This window comes from Nomia melanderi, chromosome 1 (genome assembly GCF_051020985.1).
Source record: "Nomia melanderi isolate GNS246 chromosome 1, iyNomMela1, whole genome shotgun sequence".
NCBI lineage: Eukaryota > Metazoa > Arthropoda > Insecta > Hymenoptera > Halictidae > Nomia > Nomia melanderi.
In genome coordinates, this window is record NC_134999.1 from 13503573 (window position 1) to 13523985 (window position 20413).

The window sequence follows — 20413 nt, forward strand, 5'->3', positions numbered from 1 at the left end:
CGTTCGAACGTGTTGCGATGCAGCGATCGGCTACTGCTAGATCGTTTGATGGCTAACCTGAGGAATTCGGTTGATTAATCAGTTTTCATTATTGTCTTATCTAATGCTAAAACTACCGAGCAGTTGAATTAACTTTTTGAAAATCTCGTAGAAACTCCTACAGTGCATCTATTGAAAGTTTAATTGATTTCAGTTTATGTATTGCTAAATTAGTTTCTTGAATAATTTCTTAGAGGAACATCTGTTGTCTTTTTAATAATTAAAGAAAGAGAAAATGAGAAATGGGTCGTTTTGACCCATCTGGTAGTTTTAGCGTTAATTTTCTGTTGGTTTTATTTCTTGATTCTTGATATTTGAAATTAGTAGTTTACTGTTCGTCGATGTGGTTACATGTAAGTAATGAAAATGATAAGATTGTGAACTAGGAAGGCATGTTTCTTCGCTGTGGCGTCCTGTTAGACATCAGGTCATCTCCTAACTATATCAAGAAAAGTTTTGCTATGAGTCTGTGATTTTGATATAGTTGAATTTACTTGAGGATGGAATTATAGAAATTTTAGGTGAGGGTTGACCTTCTGGGGATGAAAATTTTGGGAAGCGTTAAGAACCTTTTGTGTAGGATACTGAGTTAGATTAGCCGAAGAGTTGAACTTTGAAATATTAGAGAAAGGTAGAGAAAGGTAGATGAAAGGTAGATGTGGAATGCTTAAATACTAGCAAATTAGAAAACTAGATATGGAATTTTTTAATGTCAGGAAAATAAAGAAACTAGGTTTGGAATTATTAAACACTAGAAAATAAAAAAATTAGGTTTGGAACTTTTACATACTAGAAAATAAGAAATCTATATGTGAAGCCTTTGAATACTATAAAATTAGAAAACTAAATATGCAACTCTGAAACAGTAGAAAATAAGGAAACCAAATATACATATTCTATTCTATATGTGTAATATTACATCACCCTACGTGTAGAATCTACTGTCAATTACACGGCACATTCATAACCAATGTTTCCACTATTTTGTCCAACCCCTGCAGTTCAGCATCCCAAATCAGCATCAGAGGTAACTGATGACACACGACAAACTGAGAAGAATCGGTAGCGTGGAGGTAAATTGACGCTGATGGAGGCTTCATGAAATCTAGGAATCGATGATGCATCGCAACATGTTTCAATGTGTGTAGAGGGCTTTACGGGATTATGCTGATGGATCTCGGAGGTTATCTGAAATGCTGTTTCTTCGGCCGGGGCGATTCATTCGTTGTTTAGCGTTTCGGTGAGATACGTGACTGCTCTCGAAGCACCGATATCGGATTTCTTTGTTGTGCGCAATATTTAAGGCGCTGGTCGGCTGTATGCAAAATACGTCGCTGTTTGGGCCAGCTTGAAATGATGTCTCAATCTTTTTTGTTCGATAGGAGCTTTAATAGTGGGACGGTATCTTGCATTTGCAATGAATGTGTGTGTACGAATTTTGGAGTTTCGCACACACACATATATATATAACACATAAAATGCTTAAAATTAAGTATTTAACAACCTAAAAATATACAACCAAAAAGTAAATGGTTATTTTCTTGGCAGATAGAAAAATTGTTAATAAAAGACTTTAATTGTATTTAAAAATATTATAAAATTTGTTTAATGTATGAATTATCGATTTTATAAAAAAGGTAAACAAAAGTAGTAAAAGTTTCTTTATAGGATCGAATATATCTTTGATCTTAAGGTGGGGACCAAGATGATTCATAAGAATTAAATTGATTCAAGAAAGTTACATTGATTGCTGAAAGTGTCAGTGAATTATTTTTAGAGAATATAAACTCTTTTACAGAACCATATAAATATTTCTTCACAAGAACGAAGACGAGACATGATTAATACAAACACCTAAAACCCGAGGGAAATTTCAAATTTTCTATCTACATAAAAATAAAAATGCTACAATTTATTTTGACAGTGCTGTTAGAAAATCATCTAATGCCATTACATAAATATTATACGGTACTAAATATTCAAAATTTAAAAGCAACACAACTAACAATTTGGCCATGATCCATACCTTTGCGCGGCACTATTACGCTTGATACCACGGAATATTAAATTTAGAATAAAATTATGATGACTTTGATTTAAACATCAAATGAAAATATTTCGTGCATTTGTGTAAAGCATAATCCAACACCGCAAATAAACAACAACAAACACGGCAAACATAACGAGTGCACGCACCATATGGCGTTTATCCTCTAGCAAAGACATCTAAAGGTTACGCTTACCTGATTTTCCGGGTTGTTAACTGCAAAATAGCCCAGAACCTGGAACAGTTCTGACAGGATGTAAGTACCACTAGTGTTCTGCGCACATCCAATTTCCGGCTTGTGCGATATTGGATCTCGTGATAATCTGGTTATCACATGACTAGCTATCAGTCGCCATTGTAAGCTGGTGCCCTCGGCTCCCAACAGATTCTGAAGTGAGAATATTTTGATTTTGAGATATGAAATGACCTGAAGTAATAATTTCAAGTAAGTACAAATTAATAATTGTAATCTCCTAATATTTCATTCGTTATATTATAATATTAATAATAATGTTATTATTCATATATATTTTTCTAATATTCATATGCATTTCCCCTTGGAAAATCTACATTCTTTTTTGATCAAATGATCTGAAACTTTCGAATAGTAGAGGGAGGTTACATCTTTCTTTTGGGCAAAAAAGTGGCAGCAATCTTTGCAGTAGCGGTGAATATTATACATATTTAAAATCGTTAGTTCTGTTTGTAATACTATAATATAATGAAAGACAGATTTCTGTGCAGACTGACGAACGGCTTAGTTCCAGTCAGAACGTCGCCAATAAGTCAAAGAGAATAGATAATGGTTGGTTTCGGAGCAAACGGCGACTGCTGTGTTCACTAGAATAACCGGGGAACAATCCCATGAGACTCAGTATGCTTTCCTATGGGACACAGGATAGCCCTTATAGTTTTTATAGATGGGGGCGCGAGGTTTCGATTCAATTCGTGGTTTGATCATTGCAGACTTCACGGGAGGGCTTTCTATCCTGACAGGCTGGCCCCCCAGGACACATGATGTCTCCATTGCACTTTCCACGGTACTCGATCTAACGAAGAGCACTGTTCGCGGTTGCTTTGACCACAATTTTTTTCAATCGAGCTAGCTGCTGTAGGAGGAAAACTTTGCAAACCCTCGAGAGCATAGTCTGATATATTGTTTCTTAACAATGTAAGAATAAAAGTCATTTTTGACAGTGATTGTCTACTTAATGTTTAAGTTCTACGTTTTGTTTATTCAATATTTTTGGCGAAATAAAGTTATTCATTTTACAACAAATGTAACTAAAACATTACCATTGCATATTCATCGAAAACGACAAATCATAAATAAATAATAATCGAAATTTATAAATAGAAAAGTAATACTTGCAGGTAACACTAAATGTGTGATCAAAATTAAACTTCTTTGTTTGAAACATATAGCCACTACTGTATTCTCTAGCTTAATTACTTTTAAATTATACAAATTTAAATAATATTAAGGAAATAATAAGAATTACTATTTTTAACAATTAGAAGCTCACCTGCAATCTTTGAAGATTCAATTCAGCGATCGCCTTCAGCAGCCTCAGGCAACGAACAACTAAAACTCTCGTTGATTGGGTCATCGTGATCTGATTAGGAGTTGGCGATGATCCTTTCTGATTCTGTGGGACCAGTGCGACGGCTGCATAGAGTGCACCGATCGCACCTGCAGCTCCGGTAGAGGACAAAGTAGAAAGCAGATGGGATTCGACGCTCGTCTGTTCTACATTGTTGTTATTGTTATTGTTCTCAGTAATGCTACTGATCTCTTGATCCGTTGTCTTCTTCAGATGACAACAGACGCGGCAGAGAAGATCGTAGGCGGATATCAACAACGGTGAATCGTGATCCTGATCCACAAAGAAATCGGTCTCAACCAGGGCGCGACTGTGCCGAGACACACGATCCACTAAGCCACCTGCTACCAGATATCTACAATAGAAAAAATAGAGATTTGTTACTGAAGTTAAAACAAGACATGAAAAGAATGTCAGTTATCGTGTCCTTTAAGATTAAAATTCGTAAATGCTTCTGTTATCTGCTATTTAATGAAACAATTCGTTCATTTATTCACACTATTGAATCCCATATTCTAAAACTCATTGTATTTACCAGAAAGTCCTTCTGCATTCAACAAAACTTAAACCAGTTTTCCTATATCAAATCAATAACTTCGATCAATACTAACATTACAGAACAACGAAATCTTACGAATAAACAAACAGTTACCAGCAAACAGAATGAACTTCTGCTCAAACTCTACTTTCTCCACAAACAAACAATAAAACCCTATCAAACGCCTCCAAACCAACAGCAACCCCTCAGCTCCTCAGTCCCTCATCAAATTCCCTCGCAACAAAGATCTCACCTCCACTACGCAACACCATAGTCGATTTCTCAATTCCAAGCATCCCTCGATCCTACAGACTCGCGTCCGGAGAAATCCACTGGTGTCTGGTCCGCGGCAACGAAGTGTGCATATGGGTACCGATAGATCCGGCGTCGTGAAACGTCAGGGGGATGGAACGGGGCAACGGCGGGGCGAGGAGAAGGAGGAAGAGAGAGGAAAAACAATGTATTGCTTGCAGGACAGCATGTGCGACGGCGTAACACGAGAGGATTATAACATCAGTGGGTAATTCTCCGGCGGCGCGGGGCCATGGCGAAGAGGGTAGGTACAAGCGTCGGCGCATGCGATGCTCATTCTATCGGGTTGTTGTATATGTTTTTCTTCTCTCCTGCCCTACCCGGGCTTTCCTTTCACTCGCGTCACCCCCTGTCGAGGGGTGCGCGGCTGTCAGTGCGTATTATCGCCGCCCCTTCCCGCCGAAACGCTGACATGGCCGGGCCCACGCTCGGCTACCGCCGATGAGTATTGGAATATGGAGTAGCACGGTGGAGGGCCAACTGTCTCCTCTAATCATAACTAGCTGGAAGCTAATCCAACACCACTGAACCCGACACGCACGCACGCTCGCTACCGATCGCGGCCTAGGGGAGAAGAGGAAGGGGTACTTTGGAGAGCGTAACCCTTACCGGACAGGATAATAGGACGTTCTCGGGGCACCGCCGCGTCGCTCCCCTCAGATTGATACGTTGCGAAACGGGGCAAAGCTATTAATTACGAGCGATTGAAAGAGCGACCGGTTAAAACGACGGTCAATGAGGCGGACGAGGCGACGGTGTGACTTTGCGCCGGTGAGGACGGTTTCATGGAATCTTCGTTTGGGGTTGTTGCTTTTTTCGGGTGATTCGGGGTTTTTAGGGTTATAAGGGTTTGATATTCAAATGACAGACAATGTTGCTTTGTGAAATCTTGTTGCAGTTGTTTGACATTAGGTTTGCGGATGTTTATTGCACGGTTTATTTTACGGTTTTTACTGCTCCTAGAAGAGTTCATGTTCGTTTTTTCGAATTTTGGAAGTTGGAGGTTTAAAAATAGATAATTGAAGTATATATTAAGTAAGTAAATATACTAAATAGTGTTTATAATATTCGATACGCGTCAAACTGACGCGCTCCGTAAGCCTAGTATTAAAAAAGAGGATCTTGATGATGCAGACTTGATATATTCGCGCTGATTCGCTCAATTCCCTTACGTAAAAGAAGATTAATGCATCTTCTTAATTAATTGATATTTCTCAAGTATTCTCGACTATTCTAACTCACAAGTTATTTGTTATTAGATCTCTGAAAAGGAATTAACAGCGTACCTACATAGAGAATGTATACGACGCATACAATTTGCCCGAGAATCCGAAATAAATGTTAAGACTGTCTAAGTTATTGGTCGCGGGAAATTTCATTTGTGTTACAATTTTGAGCAATTCGCGTAGAAAGTAGTCATAACGCGGGAGCTTAGCGAGAACGAGAAGCTGCAAGGAATACTGATTCGTCGCGGTGGCGTTGCATAATTCATCGATACGTATACAGCGGCAAAGACGCTTAAGCTCTGTCACTCCGATGATGGAGGCGGCGAGCACAATGGGCGAACACGAACAGACGATAATACCGATACTTTCGTTACTATTCCGAGGGATTCGGTAAATACGCTAATAAAATGCAACGGGATGCGCGGTCGGATTAGAATTGCTCGAGTCGTTGGTACACTTCTCAGCCTATAATAACATGAATGATCGCCGAACGGGGGAACCGTGTCCTTTCTCGATGTAATAATTCTGGTCGGGAGAGTTGATCCGCCTACGATTCGATACGCCTAGGATCCGAACAGTCAATAGAGTTGGCGAGTGGATCCGATCCCTTAATCCAAGCGTTCCGTTGCTTAGTTTTTCAAGGGTTCCCTAATGATCGAGCAATATAGCAGAATCTCAAAAATAGGTGAACTTTGATTAATACACTGTGAACCAAACATTTCTCCGCAGCTAATATTCTCACGTTCGAATACCTATATTTCGAAGAATCAGAATTAATATAAGTATAATTTTTTATATAAGTATAATTTGTTGATACAAAATGATTCAGAGATTTGATTTGAAACATTTCTCAGTTACATGAGAAATCATAGAGATTGCTGATTATTAAAACATATAGGAACTAGTAATGGTTTTCTTATACCACTTTCAAATTTAAAGTATTCTGAACGAAATCAGAACACTAAGTCGAGAAGGATTAAACCGATTCAACGGGTCTAAAGAAATGAAGATATAATTGATCCAAAAGGCCTGAAAGACATAAAATTAAGCAATTCGAGAGATCATCGGCGACATTAAATTGACTTTATTCAATGTTCTTGTAGAAACTCTAAGAGTCCGTCCACTGAGATTTCCAATCATTCTCAATTCAGCTTGCCCATCCAATCAATTTCAGTAACCAGTTAACTGCGTTTGGCGAGTACACTCTTCGTTTTATCATTTTACTGCAAGCGAAACGAGAGATTTTCCTAATTAAATTCCACAGTTAACAGGTTAATAACTTCTTAAGCAAGCATTTGCCAGCTCTTCAATAATTCCAAAAAAGGAAATCAGGAATCAGTAATTTTGACCCATCTGGTAGTTCCACCGATAAATACTAACAATTGCCCGCCAAACATGCAAACATATCAAACGTATCGCAGAACGCAATCCGCCATATGCATGATGTAATTGTGTGTATCAGCGGGTGACGGCCACGCAGCAATTCGGAGGAACCAGGGAAAGATCCGATCGTCCGATCTTCACGCACGTCTGGCCAAGATAACGGGGATCCGCCTATGCATCATCGCCCTCTCCCTTCCCCCCTAAGTAAGATTCCGATCTATCATTGAATGTTTGCGGGGGGTTCGAGCAAATACATTGAATTTATTTATTATTCTCCCCGGCGAAGGCCGCAGCAGCCCGAGCAATCGCTACCCCAGTGGTCCGCCATTAGCTAACCATATGATTATTTCATAGCTAGAGGACAGGGGTGCATATCTTTAGGGCTGGTGCGCCGTTGCAGTAGCTCGCCGCGGATTTCGACGGTGCAGCGCGAGCGCATGAACTTTCACGGACCTCGAGGAGGGTAATCGGACAAATTAATTTACATATTCATAGAGAAGTCGTGCGAGCAGCAATTTCACCAATAACTGCGACAATCGCCGGGGTACGTATTAGTCGGATGAGTTTTCGTTGCAGACAAATAATGCGACACAGCCACATTTCGGACTCGGATTGCTGCTTTGTGTGCACGGGAGCGTGGGGATTGTTGTAAGGGCGATGCCGCAAATGGACCGTTCTTTGTACATGAGAATGTTCTTGCTTGAGAATTTTTAGCTGCGGCAATGTTTAATGTGAAGAATTTATGTTTAATTTTTAAGTTTTATTAGTACTGGAGAATAAGCTGTTGGGAACTTTTTTAAAGTGGGCAATAGGTTAATGAGATTTTGCTGATTTGTTTATTAATCTTTGAATAATCTATGGGGATCATTTGATGTGTAATTAATGTAAAAGTTATAACGGTTCTATTAGGATCATCTGTGAATGTATGAATAAATAATATGCGTATATATTATTTCAAAATTACTCAAAAATATAGAGCTTGAATTTGATATACTCATTGTTAGTATAGTATTATTGTTCAATCAGGAGATTTTTAAGTATTATTGTCCAAGCAGTAGATTTTTAAGGCTAACTACTTTAACACTAAAACTACCAGGTCAATCATCTTTATTAAAAATATAACTGTTTCTCTGAGAAATTATTAAAGAATTTGATTTACACAAACTGAATTGTAATATAATTCTCAATAGATATATTCTTAGAGTTTCTATAGAGAAATTTCAGAAAGTCAATTTAATTGCTCGATAGTTTTAGTATCAAAGCTGAAAAGAAGTGCAAATTATTATTCAATTGTTCAAATTATTTGATTTCGTTAATCCTGGTATTGTGCAATATTGCCGTATTAGGATCGTAATATATTAATACTAATTTACAAGCTTTCAATGAAACAATTCCACAGTAATGTTCCACGGAACGTTTATTTGACTTGCCAAAGAATTTGCGGTTCAATATCAAGGATCCTCTCGGGCCGGGATCCTTCTCGAGCGGCGGCAAATGTGTCTGGCAGAAGTATCATCCACCGCGTTCACAATGGACGATGTTTGCGCAACGGAATGGCGAAAGTGTGAAAACGACAGCGGAGTATCAACGAGTTGGGGACAGGAAGAGACACACCAAAGAATGGCCACTTAGCCGCGAGTTACGTTCGCAATTGTGCGCGAAAGCAAATGCGCGTGTCGTGACGAGTTGTTGTCCACCAATTTTATGCGGGAACTGATTTCTCCTGTTGGTTAGTTTTCAAACGTAGGCTAGGATTAAGAGACACTCGTCTGCATTGCGGTTCAAACGTTCCGGGTCGCTCTACGAATCAAAGAAAATGGAAATGGCGCAATGATGAAAATATAGGAAATGTAGATTGTTAAGCTGGCTTTAGATACTAACAATAGTTGCAATGGCTTTTAAAGTGACGATCAATTTAAACAAACAAATACTTTACGAATTAACTGAAACTGATTCAGATTTTACCGGTAGACGCAGCTGATAATAATCTCACGATGTGTGTAGTTTTAGTGTGAATTTATATATTTTTGTAATGCTACCATTTAAGAAACTGTTCAATTTTATTCCACGTGAAAATTTTATTTCATGATAATACGATAAAATATATACCCGTCTTTTCGTTTATTTAATATATATGTGCACGATTTTTCATGCGGATATTTGGAACACGGTTTAATTTCTTTCGTCGATCATTGAAGATTAGTATAGCTCTTTCAGTTAGCGTTTATTAATTATGAAATATTGAACGTGTAACGATATAGATTAAATATCAACCTGCAATTTTCGATATGAACTGAGTAACTAATTCTTTGCTAGCCAATAGAAAATTATTTTAATGGAGTGAGTTCGGTATGGTTCTACAATTTTGATGAGAAATTCATTTTTTCAGAAATATAAATCAACGAGTATTTCTTATGATTTCTTTGGACGAATGCGCATGTAAAATGTACACCTCGATATTTTCTATGTATTACATAGATTGGATCGGTCCTAGGGAGTGAAAGGTAAAGAGCGGATAGGGGATGCTGAAATTCGGTAGCGGGAGACACTTGTCAACGGCAGGCAGGGGGTCGGTTTCAGGGGTAGATCTAGACGACGACTCTGTAAATATTGTAACAAGTGTGCCACCGTGGTCTCGCGTAGCGTTGCTCATGTGCTCGGCTAATCGATCGAAAGGCGGAACATTTTATTTTCAGTCACTGAATTCAACCACCTCTACCAACATTCATAATTACAAACGGAATGGACTCAACTTTATTTTTGGTTAAGACAAAACTACGAAAAGGCACAAAAAACTGACATCTAAATGCAGCTCCAAGAGCACTAGCAATATTTTCGACGAAAAGTAATTTCAGCTATCATTACTATCACTCGACAATCAATGAAAATATACTATGTACAATGTACAATTATTTCAAACAGTCCGAATAATTCAGAGTTCACAGCAATTCTACTAGCATCAATATTAAAATTACCTGAGTCAAAATTACCCATTCCTGAGTTCTTTATTTTGCAATTATTAAAACAATAACAGATATTTCTCTGAGAAATTATTAAAGAAATCTCGATAAATACACTCTTGGAGTTTTTATAGAGAAATTTCAAAAAGACCATTTAAATGCTCGGCAGTTTTGGTGTTAAAACTCTGGATAGAAGAATATAATTGTATTTAGCTTCGCTTGTTTAGGTGCGTTTAACCCTTTGCGGACGAATGCCGACGTTTCGGTGAGATGGAATTTTTATATTTAGAATACTAAGTTGCAAACGAATGATTTAATTACTCGAATAACACGAGATCAATACGTAGTTTCTCTTTTTTTTCGAATCATCGTCCGCAGAAGGTTAATAAAAAGAAGCGCATCTCTTTATGCACCGTTGGACAGTAAAGTACTCGAAGACCAACGAACGAAGCCGACACGGGAAATAAAGACTGATACAAGGTCAAATGGCCGGAGACGTTCGTCGAATTGGTAATGTATTATAATCCCCATACTCTAACATCCAGCGACTCAGGATATTGCTACTCCGGGTTCGTTGACGCGTAATGCATTCACGCCGGGATTTCGGTAGCCCGGGGGTTGGAGGTGAATCCTGGTACTCTATACACACAACCGACGACTGCCATAGCTGACAGTCAGAAGGACGCAAATGTACAGGGTGCACCAAAAGTTCATCATTGACCCTCCCAATCTGACTTAACCCTTTGCACTCGAGAGGTGACTCTCACACACCACCTGATTTCATACAGTGAAACTATAAAATTTGATATTTAATACTGTACCTTGCGTAACTCATCGATTTGAAAAATATTGAAATAAAATTAATTTGTTCCTCAATGTACGTATGATTTCTTTCCGAGTTAGTTTCACAAAATATCATCTTTATCTCATCAGAAAGTATTAAAATATTTCTAGTGAAAAATTTCTGAGTGCAAAGGGTTAATCCTTCAGTGGTAGAACCAGTATGCCAAGCCACTCAAAATTATTATTTATCTGCATTTCTTTTTATGTATTACTTGCAATGTTGAAACTCCATGTACCTTTTATTGGCATTATAATGTTCAATCATAGAGATTATCGATAGTTTTTGTTTCTATTTATGTTTTATCATTGATTCATCGCGGAGACTATCTTATTGGCAAGTTCTGTTAGATCGTTGAACCCTTTGTTAACCTATTCGATTAAACATTTACTCTTACGATTCCTTTGAAAGTTTAATATTTTCAAGTGAAACATACCGAGCACGGGATAAATCTGCAGCAGCGCACGTTAATGCAATCTCATTTCATGTAGAATTAATGCAGCCATGAGAACTATCGTAATTAAAAGCGAAATATATTTGCACGGTTAATTCTTTTCTCTGGTGCCTGTGGTTTAATAAACGAAAGCTTCCAAAGCGCGATGCTTCCCGCGGTATCGTAATGGCAGGAACGTTTCAACAATTTCAATGCGAGTTCGTTAAACACAGGAATACGCAAAAACTCGTCGCCGAATGTACCTGGAAGAGCAGGGAAAAGATACACTACCGCCCACGAAAATGTCCCACGCTTTTAACCAAACATTATCCGACGCATGAAAAAATGTCAGCTAGCATTAATTTTAAATAACAAAACTGAGATTCGCGCGCGTACCGGGATATTGAAAATGTTTTGTAAATGAACTCTCTGCGCGTCTCTCTCTCTCTCTCTCTTTTTCTTCTTTCTTTTTTTACGTCATTTGAAGCTGCCTCTGTCAACAAAGAACATAATAGGAGCATAATAGACAGCAGTAAAATTTGGCACTTAGCAGAATGGGAACGGGAACAGCCGCGCTGCCTATTTCTATTCACGACCCTATCCAGCCTGATCAAATACCGCTCCAATCCCGCGCTTCCCATTACTGTTGCCACTACTGTCGTTGACTATTATCACAGGATCAACCCCGGCTCGTTCGGGATTTTCGGTTGCCAATTATTTAACACATTCACGCCGGGACCTGTTTTTATATGTTTAACCCTTTGCGGAGGATCGGAGCATATACGTGTTCGACAGAAACTGATAGAGTTGAATGATACACATATGATATTTATCTGTAAAGTATATTCCTTATACGATGTTCTTTCTTATGAATTTTTTAATGGAAAACACCTGAACTTAGAAAATGGTAGTATACAGTTAATCTAAAAATGGAAGGTCATACACGAAAATAGTAAATATGACAATAGTAGAAAATGCAAGTATAATTTCTTACATTTGATATTAGCATAAAAGAATGTTGAAGATGTGGTTTGGTACTAATAACTTAAATATCTAATAAAAACTAGGTTTTGTTCGAAATAGTAAATAAAGAATGGCGAATAAATTCAGGTCGATTTTCATTTGCGAATCACGAACAGTTAATAAATTCGTCATTCACAGATAGCAAATAAAATTGTATTTATTCATTATTTTCGATAATTTTTGCTTAATGCTATATATGAGAACATAAGAAGCGTAAATGACATTGCCTTAGTATTTACAAAATTTGTAAATACAAGAAAAAAATGACGAGTGAAGAATAATGAATAAAGGTTCTACACACGAATAACGAGTATTACAAATGCTATTAATTAAAAAGGAACAAGTGCTGAGTCCTATAACTATAATATACACACCTGCATATGTTAATAAAATATGAATACCACATTAACGTGGAAAAAGTTCTAGGCATTTGTCTCTTTATAGCTTGAAATTAATTATACCAGTTTAAAAGCGGGTATGTTGAAAATTCTACTAATTAACAGGACGTCTCGCGAAGCGAATTAATTTGATAATTACTTAGGCTTTCTACGCGGGTCTTCGAACATATTCAATTCCTCACTATACGCATGCGCATTACGATAGGAGTTTATGAAGTCTTTTATTTAATTTTAAACATCTTAAAGTCTTTGATGATAATTACAAGCATTTTCAACGTATTTTGCTCATCGAATTAACGACATTTCTTCATTTTCAAGATGTGCAAAACTTCTCACATGATAATTTATTGAAAAACTTATTATTAGCATAGCCTCACTCGATCTATTTCAATAAAACTTTTTTTCAACATAAAAAAACATATATATTGGAACAAAAGAAGGATACATTATATTAATGTTATTCAGTATGAACAACATATGTACAATAAAATATAGTATTATAAAAAATGTGAAATCAATAATTCATTCTTAACACTGTATTAAGTTTCTTACAAAAAGAAAAAGAGAACATTATTGATCGTATACTGTTATTCACCAAAAATAATTATTAGAATAATAAATTGTTCTTAGTTGACATGCACAGAAATAAAATCAATATAGATTTACGATTCTGTTGCACATAGGTTCAGGGCGATGAAATTTGAGAAACGATCCCAAGACAGTTGGCAATTGACGAAAGTGAATCAGAAACACCGGGCTGCACTAGGCCAGCTGATAGTTCAAGTACATCTGCTGCCTAATTTCTGACCAAACCGTTCAAACTTCTGTCTACCATAAAATCATCTGATAATAAACTTCAGTAGATACTTTACCAGAAGCGTCGAAGTATTTTTCTTCATAACTGTTGATTCTTTTTAAACAAAATTTAAAGCAAACCTACTATTTATAATTAAGAGTCATTCAGATGAAAATTCATTTATAAGAAGAGTTTTTAAGAAAATGAGATATACAAATACTATCATCGCATATTTTCGAAACTTAATCAAAATCGATAAAATGACGACTTAAACATCCTTTCCATTGTCGCGAAGACCTGAACATATTTCAATTCCATCAGTATCCACGATGCTGGCCGTAAAAACTGATCGATTTGGCGTGGAATGACTCTATATATCAAATCCAACGAGTTTTTCTACGGGAGCTTGCGTGCATCTCTTTCCGAATGTTGGCGAACGAGCGACAAAGCTTTTAACTCCAGAGCATATTTGGCCGAAATTGAAAATATACTGGGGCTGCGAACCGAGCCAAAAGTAAGCGTGGATTTTGTTTCGAAAATGGTTTCCGTAACAGCATAAAATAATAGCTTTCAATGGAAGATAATATAAATACAACTGATATTATAAACTGATAATAATTGATTTCTCAAAGACAAATAAAATACATCGTTCCCACATAAATATCATCGAAATGTGATATTACAATTGAAAGAAAACTGAGCTCTAATTAAATTGTACGAAAAACATTATTTCAAAGATCAACATTTAAAATTGACCTGAAGCCGATCGTAACCATGAAAAGATCCTACTAAACATATCAAAATAATACACCCATCTTACATTAATCATTCACGCCGAAAATAAAACAATAAATTACACCTTCCCTCCTCGAAACTTTAAATAATAGGAACTTACAAAATCGATTGATCGTACTTCAACAGAAATAACAAGCACAAATTCACCGAAAACTATTTCATCCCCAAACGAAATTCGTCGAACAGAAGGTTCACAAATCGTCCGGGGGCCGAACGGAATTTTTCTATTCCTTGATGAAACCGTGGATTTGCATGAACCAAAAAGCAACCTAGAACCGAGCCAACGTGAAACTACTCCGAACTAAACCGAACCGAAAGTAAACGTTCTTTTTGCCGGGTGCGCGTAAAAGTCAACTTTCTGAGAGTCCCGTGGAACGGTACCGACGGGGCGGCAGCGGTGGGCCACGTGAAAATTGAAATTTCACATTTTATAATTGCGACCGCGGTACATTCCCTCGAATAAGATCCTGTCCAGTTCTGGGCATGTAGCCGCACGCAAGGAAAACAGAGGGAAAAAAGCAGAGAATCAGAGAATGAATCGAGTCGAGTCGGCGGCTCTAGGAGGGTCGAAGGAGAGTTAGAGGGAACCGTGCGCCGAATGAGGGTGAATTTGGACGAGGAGAGAGAGGGAGAGGAAGCAAAGGAGAGAGAGTCCATTAGCAGATTACGTACCCAACCCGCCTCGCTCATTCACCCCCTGCCACCCCCGCCAACCCCCGCCAACTACGGCTCGCGATATTTTTTCTTCTTCCCCCTTTCTCCTTCGACCGCTAACGATTTCCCTCTCTTCCATCTCACTTTTAGATTCGCCCCGCCTAAACTTCTAAGCTTTTCTCTATAGCAGGTGTGCCACGTTGCCGCTTGGACCCTATCCAGAAAGGATTATTCGATTCCTCGTGCATAGGATGATGATTCTTCGATGAAACAAAGATGCCTTCGTGAATGTTTGATCTTGGTTCTGAAGATTTCTTGTTGGACGTGTTTTACTGTTGCTTTTCTATCAATCAAATTCTATTCGTTGCAGGTGTTCTATCTGATCTCATAATTACTTTGTGTGCTTTTAACCCCTTGCCCTATGGTTTATTTTTCAGCGGTGATCGGTAACAGCTTCGTCAATAAATTTGTTGAGGACAAAATTTTATGTATATTCTATATCTAGATTTGCTCTACAAAGTAATTAATAATAGAAGAATAATATTTAATTACAATTCAAAGTAATTGAGTGATATTTATGTTTGTTAGATTCTATTTAAAGCTTTCACCATAAGTTTTATACGTTATTGTAAAACAAGTGGTTGTGGGAAAGTGAAGGAATTTTGCGTATTATTGTTTATTGGACGTTCATTGTTAGGTGCTTTAGTTTTCGTTTGCTTGAAGTATGCTTGAATATATTTACTTTGGATATTTAGGAGTAATCTATCAAACAATTATTTGCGGAGTGTTAATTACACTGCAGATGCTAATTGAAATTCATATCTGTTTATAAATTAATCTATAAGAGAAGGTTTCTATAAGTTTATTGTAAATTAGGAGATATTATTAAACTTGATTCGAATCACGTATGTATCTTAATTAATTCTTCATTAATTCTAGATTTGTTCCTTCCGGAAGTGTACAATTGCTGAATGATTCTAATCATGAACTGTCGCGTAGCAGGTACAGCGCGTACTAAATTTTCATTAGATCAATAATCGTCAAAGAAGACTAAGAGGAATTACCGCTTTGAAACTGCCCACGGGAAAATGGCTTACAAAGGGGGTCCTTCCCGTGGCAAGCACGGGAAAAAGCGGAGGTGCTCTTTAGAACGGCCAAACGAAGTTATCAGATCAAACAGCAGCGCTGTTATATTAATAAAATAGATTTGCCTCGGCGTTCAAAGAAGAAGGAACACCGTCGTCTCCGGCGTAATTCTGTTTCGCGCGGCTCTCCTGGTTTAATCGTGTCGCACTGAAGTGCAAGTTTTTCTTTTCCGCGATAAAGCGGACACCATTACTAATATTTCGTTACGTTATTCCGATCCCAACTACTCCTGGTAGAAGAAAATTGTATTTTTATTCCATCAAACTGCCAATCCTTGTTCTATCATTCGTGGAGTTATTCTTTTTAATTATTATCACCCATGAGTAGTCAAAAGTTGAACATTATATTATCTATAGAATATATTATAATTAACATAATGTAGATAATATAATTTTATAGATATATAAATAATGTATTAATTATATAAAGTTAAAATTATATTATCGACTGTGTAGATGTTGGATAGTAAATGTTTATTATTCTATTTTCTATTTTATCATTCTTATATAAGACTTTAGTGCAAATTGCCGTTAACATAACGCAGAAAATATTATATCTTTTTGTTACAACAATATATTGTGTTGTAAAAATTCTCTCATATTATGCATTTTTAATTTTTATTCCTTGATTATTGTACCACGCAACGAATAAAAATGAGCTTTATGAGTCTTTCGAAAGGTGAAATATTTTGTTAACTTAGAATCAAAAAATATTTTTTCCATTTATTATACTTCAAAGACACTATACTTCACAAATTTTCTTTATGATTCATATTACAAACTAAATATGATAAATACAATTATTTATTTATTCATTTATTCTAATCATACGTATGATTCAATTAATTTTATTACATGATAGACATTTCGCGTTTTCATTAATTCAAAATTGCAACGACAAAAACTACAAGAGCCGTGCGCGTGTCAAACATAAATACAAGTTTGCAGATATTACAATTGTTTGGCTGGGACCCGTGCCGTATTTGCATTAGCATATTAACAGTAACAATTATCGGCGAAGATAATTGAATGTAACAACGTAACGCGGAAAGGTACATTGACGCAAACGAGTAATATTTACTCCAAACATTGTATTTATATTTAATTTATGGCAACCGGGAACACATTTGCAGACGCAAATGCCGATAAGCTGATCGAAAGCTCAGTTAATTCTATTTCAAAGGGAAACGAAAACCGAAAACGTTTCGCGTTCCTTTCGCTGCCGTTCCAATTAACCAAAGTAAACTGTGATTTACACCGGGGGAGAGATCGACTCGTGTAACGAGGGTAACGGTTTTACAAATTGACACAGTTTCGTTGCCTATGGTAAAATTGCACGAAACTTTACAATTCTGTCGAACTAAACCGCTATCATATCATACAAAGATCAATCTCTAAAGATATCTTTATTTAAACACCCTGCTCTTAAGTGTCTTAAATTTTTTAATAAAATATATTCACCGTAACTCGAAAGTTCAAAGAACATTTTATTTTATACACAAATATCATATTTTAATGAATTTTTTGCATATATGCAATTTTATTCTCAAGCGATTCCATTTCGAAGCACTTAAAATATTCTTTAGAAATTCTCTTTAAACTTTCAATATACATTCTTAATTTCTTTATTCAATTAGTATCATCAAGATTTCATTGTACTTTAGTAAGGTTGTTTAAAAATAATTCTAGAAGGTACTCGATAACTGAAAAATATTCAACCAAGCATCAAGAGATTTATGACTGATAGGACGTACGTTTCAAGTTCAAAAATAAATTGCGAAGTATAAGGTGACAAAACAAATTGATTCTGACGAGAATTTAGTCACTTAATCAGTCAACTGTATTTGACGAGTATACCCATCACCCTGAAACCCAAAATAATACTAACTTTTTCAACAATGAATTAACTATTCTTTCAAATAAACTTGTAATTCTTCTTTGTTTCGCTTTAGTTTTTTATTTTAATACATTTGTTGTCGTGTATACTCGTCGATGGTTGACTATACATACGTCATAAGAGATTTTTAAAACAAACTGCCACAGTTAATTGGTTAAAACAAACATAAAATGGAGTCAAAGTAAACATTCGCAAACTTTTATGAACTAAGCCGAGTCTTACGATGCACGTTATTTTTCTCGAGACAAATTGGAAAATTGGAAAAACCAACACGGCAGAGAGCTTCAGAAATAATAACAGGGCATGTTATCAATTTCGTAAGCAAGGGGAATGCGAAAAGATGTCCGCGGATCGACCTCACGCGCCTCATAAGTAAATTACCAGCTGCCCCGTTGATCCTACTTCGATTAACGCAGTATCAACATCTCGGAAAGCGAAAGGAAATAAGCTCGGAGATCGTTCTTTCTATCAACTCATCGGGATTAATAATAAGAGTGTTTGACGACTGATTTTTCTAGACCTGATCTAGCAATTACCTCGTCGATTGCCGCTTAAGCCTCGATTGCCGTCGTCTTCGAGAGTTCTCGATTGTGCTCTGATGAGAATTCAACGTTTTGATCAATCCTATGCAACAGTGATTGCTACTATTCTCTGAAAAGTTTCATGCAGGTTCCAAGACGATCATAAGAAACACATTTACTTATTGATATTCAAGAGAAAGCATTCAAGTACAAATTCGTGTTTACTTTACGAAGGAAAATATTAAAAGATTTTGTTATCGTTATAATGAAGGGTTTGCTTTGTTTAATATAGTTGGCACATTTTTAGCAGATGGGAATCAAGTTAAAATTTAAATTATTTAATTGGAAAATACAATTAGTATGTGGTATGTGGTATTATTTTCGATAGATTAAATTAATTTACTAGATTTAACTTATTATATTGAAATAACGTATCACTGGTAGTAATAAATATATAGAAATGAAAGAATGAAAGAATAAACACATTATTAGTTATTAATTGTTGATAACAAGAATTATTGAATAAACAGTTCCATTTATCGTGAAGAAAGGTTTATGTTCACATGTTTTCACCGCTATTTAAATAAACAACGATCATCTTCCTGGGAAACAAAGTCACGTGTACCAGAGGCAACTTCGTTGAAACATTTAAGATGCACTCCTTTTGTGCAATAATATATTCAAAATTCGTTGCAGCTTTGAGTGCATTGCGGCCTGGGTACATATCAGTGAAAGAGGAAACAAAAGGAAAATAATGGCACACGTTATACGAAGCTTTCGGCTTTGTGGCACCAGTTTACGACAAAAAGGCCATTTACCGTTCGTGCCGGAGAGCAAAAAATAATACCAGAGGTGTATTTACCAGTGCGCACAACTCTTTAATCATAGATCATGTGGGCAAAAGATATACGTTGATATCCGAACCTGAAAACTTTTCAGGTTTTATCTAAAGGATTAATGAAAAAGGTAACGTCAAACCTCAGTAGTGTGACATTAATTGTTATGTTTATATATTCTATATTACATATTGTTATATTATGAATATTATTATATATTCATTACCCAAGGAAAGATTTCGTTCAAAACTTTTATCAATTCATAGATTAAAAAGCAATTAGCCGGTGTTTTATACATTACAATTAAAAAAGTCTAAAGAACTTAATTCGTCATTATTCTACTATTATTTCTATATAAAATGTTAATTCGTCGATGATTAAATCATCGTTTACTTCTTGATTTTATTGGTTCTTATTAAAAGTTCTCAATATAAAATATCTCTAACATATATCTACTTAATTTTCATCTTCCTAAATAAATCTATAAAAATCAGAATATATATATATATATATATATATATATATATATATATATATATATATATATATTCATATTGGTTCAAATAACGATAAAACGAATTTACGCGTAGTATTTATATCAGTTTCCCCCTCACCGAATTATTTATATTATTTAAAACTTGACAATTATTATGCTAAGTGTCGGATCATGACACACGATGAGACCACGCGTGAGCAACGTATATTTTTTCTGGGTGGAGCTACGGTGAATGCACTTAACTATTCTCAAATACGTATTACGAGGTACGAAATGATCGATCGCCCTTAGACATCTGCGCACTTTAAAGGTACCAGCGAAAAGCAATCTCGGCTCTGAGTAAAAATCGTGACTAGGCCATTCTCGCATCGGCAGGAAATTAATCATAATAATTCGACTACCGGCGGCCGACCGGCAATCATTCTGATCGCGCCTTCGTCGTTCATTATTCAGAGTTGGACGTGTTACA

General features: G+C 36.3%; 1 protein-coding gene across 3 annotated transcripts in view; it reads right to left on the reverse strand.

The window, feature by feature from the left end:
* Positions 1-20413, reverse strand: part of ssp3 (short spindle 3) — a 48581-nt gene that overhangs the window by 14952 nt on the left and 13216 nt on the right. For all 3 annotated transcript variants that reach the window (XM_031978155.2, XM_031978151.2, XM_031978152.2), the window contains exons 12-13: positions 3613-4045; positions 2283-2474 (exon numbers count right to left, since the gene is read on the reverse strand). In XM_031978155.2, the coding sequence (XP_031834015.1) occupies positions 2283-2474; positions 3613-4045 (625 nt within the window). The remainder of the gene's footprint in view (positions 1-2282; positions 2475-3612; positions 4046-20413) is intronic.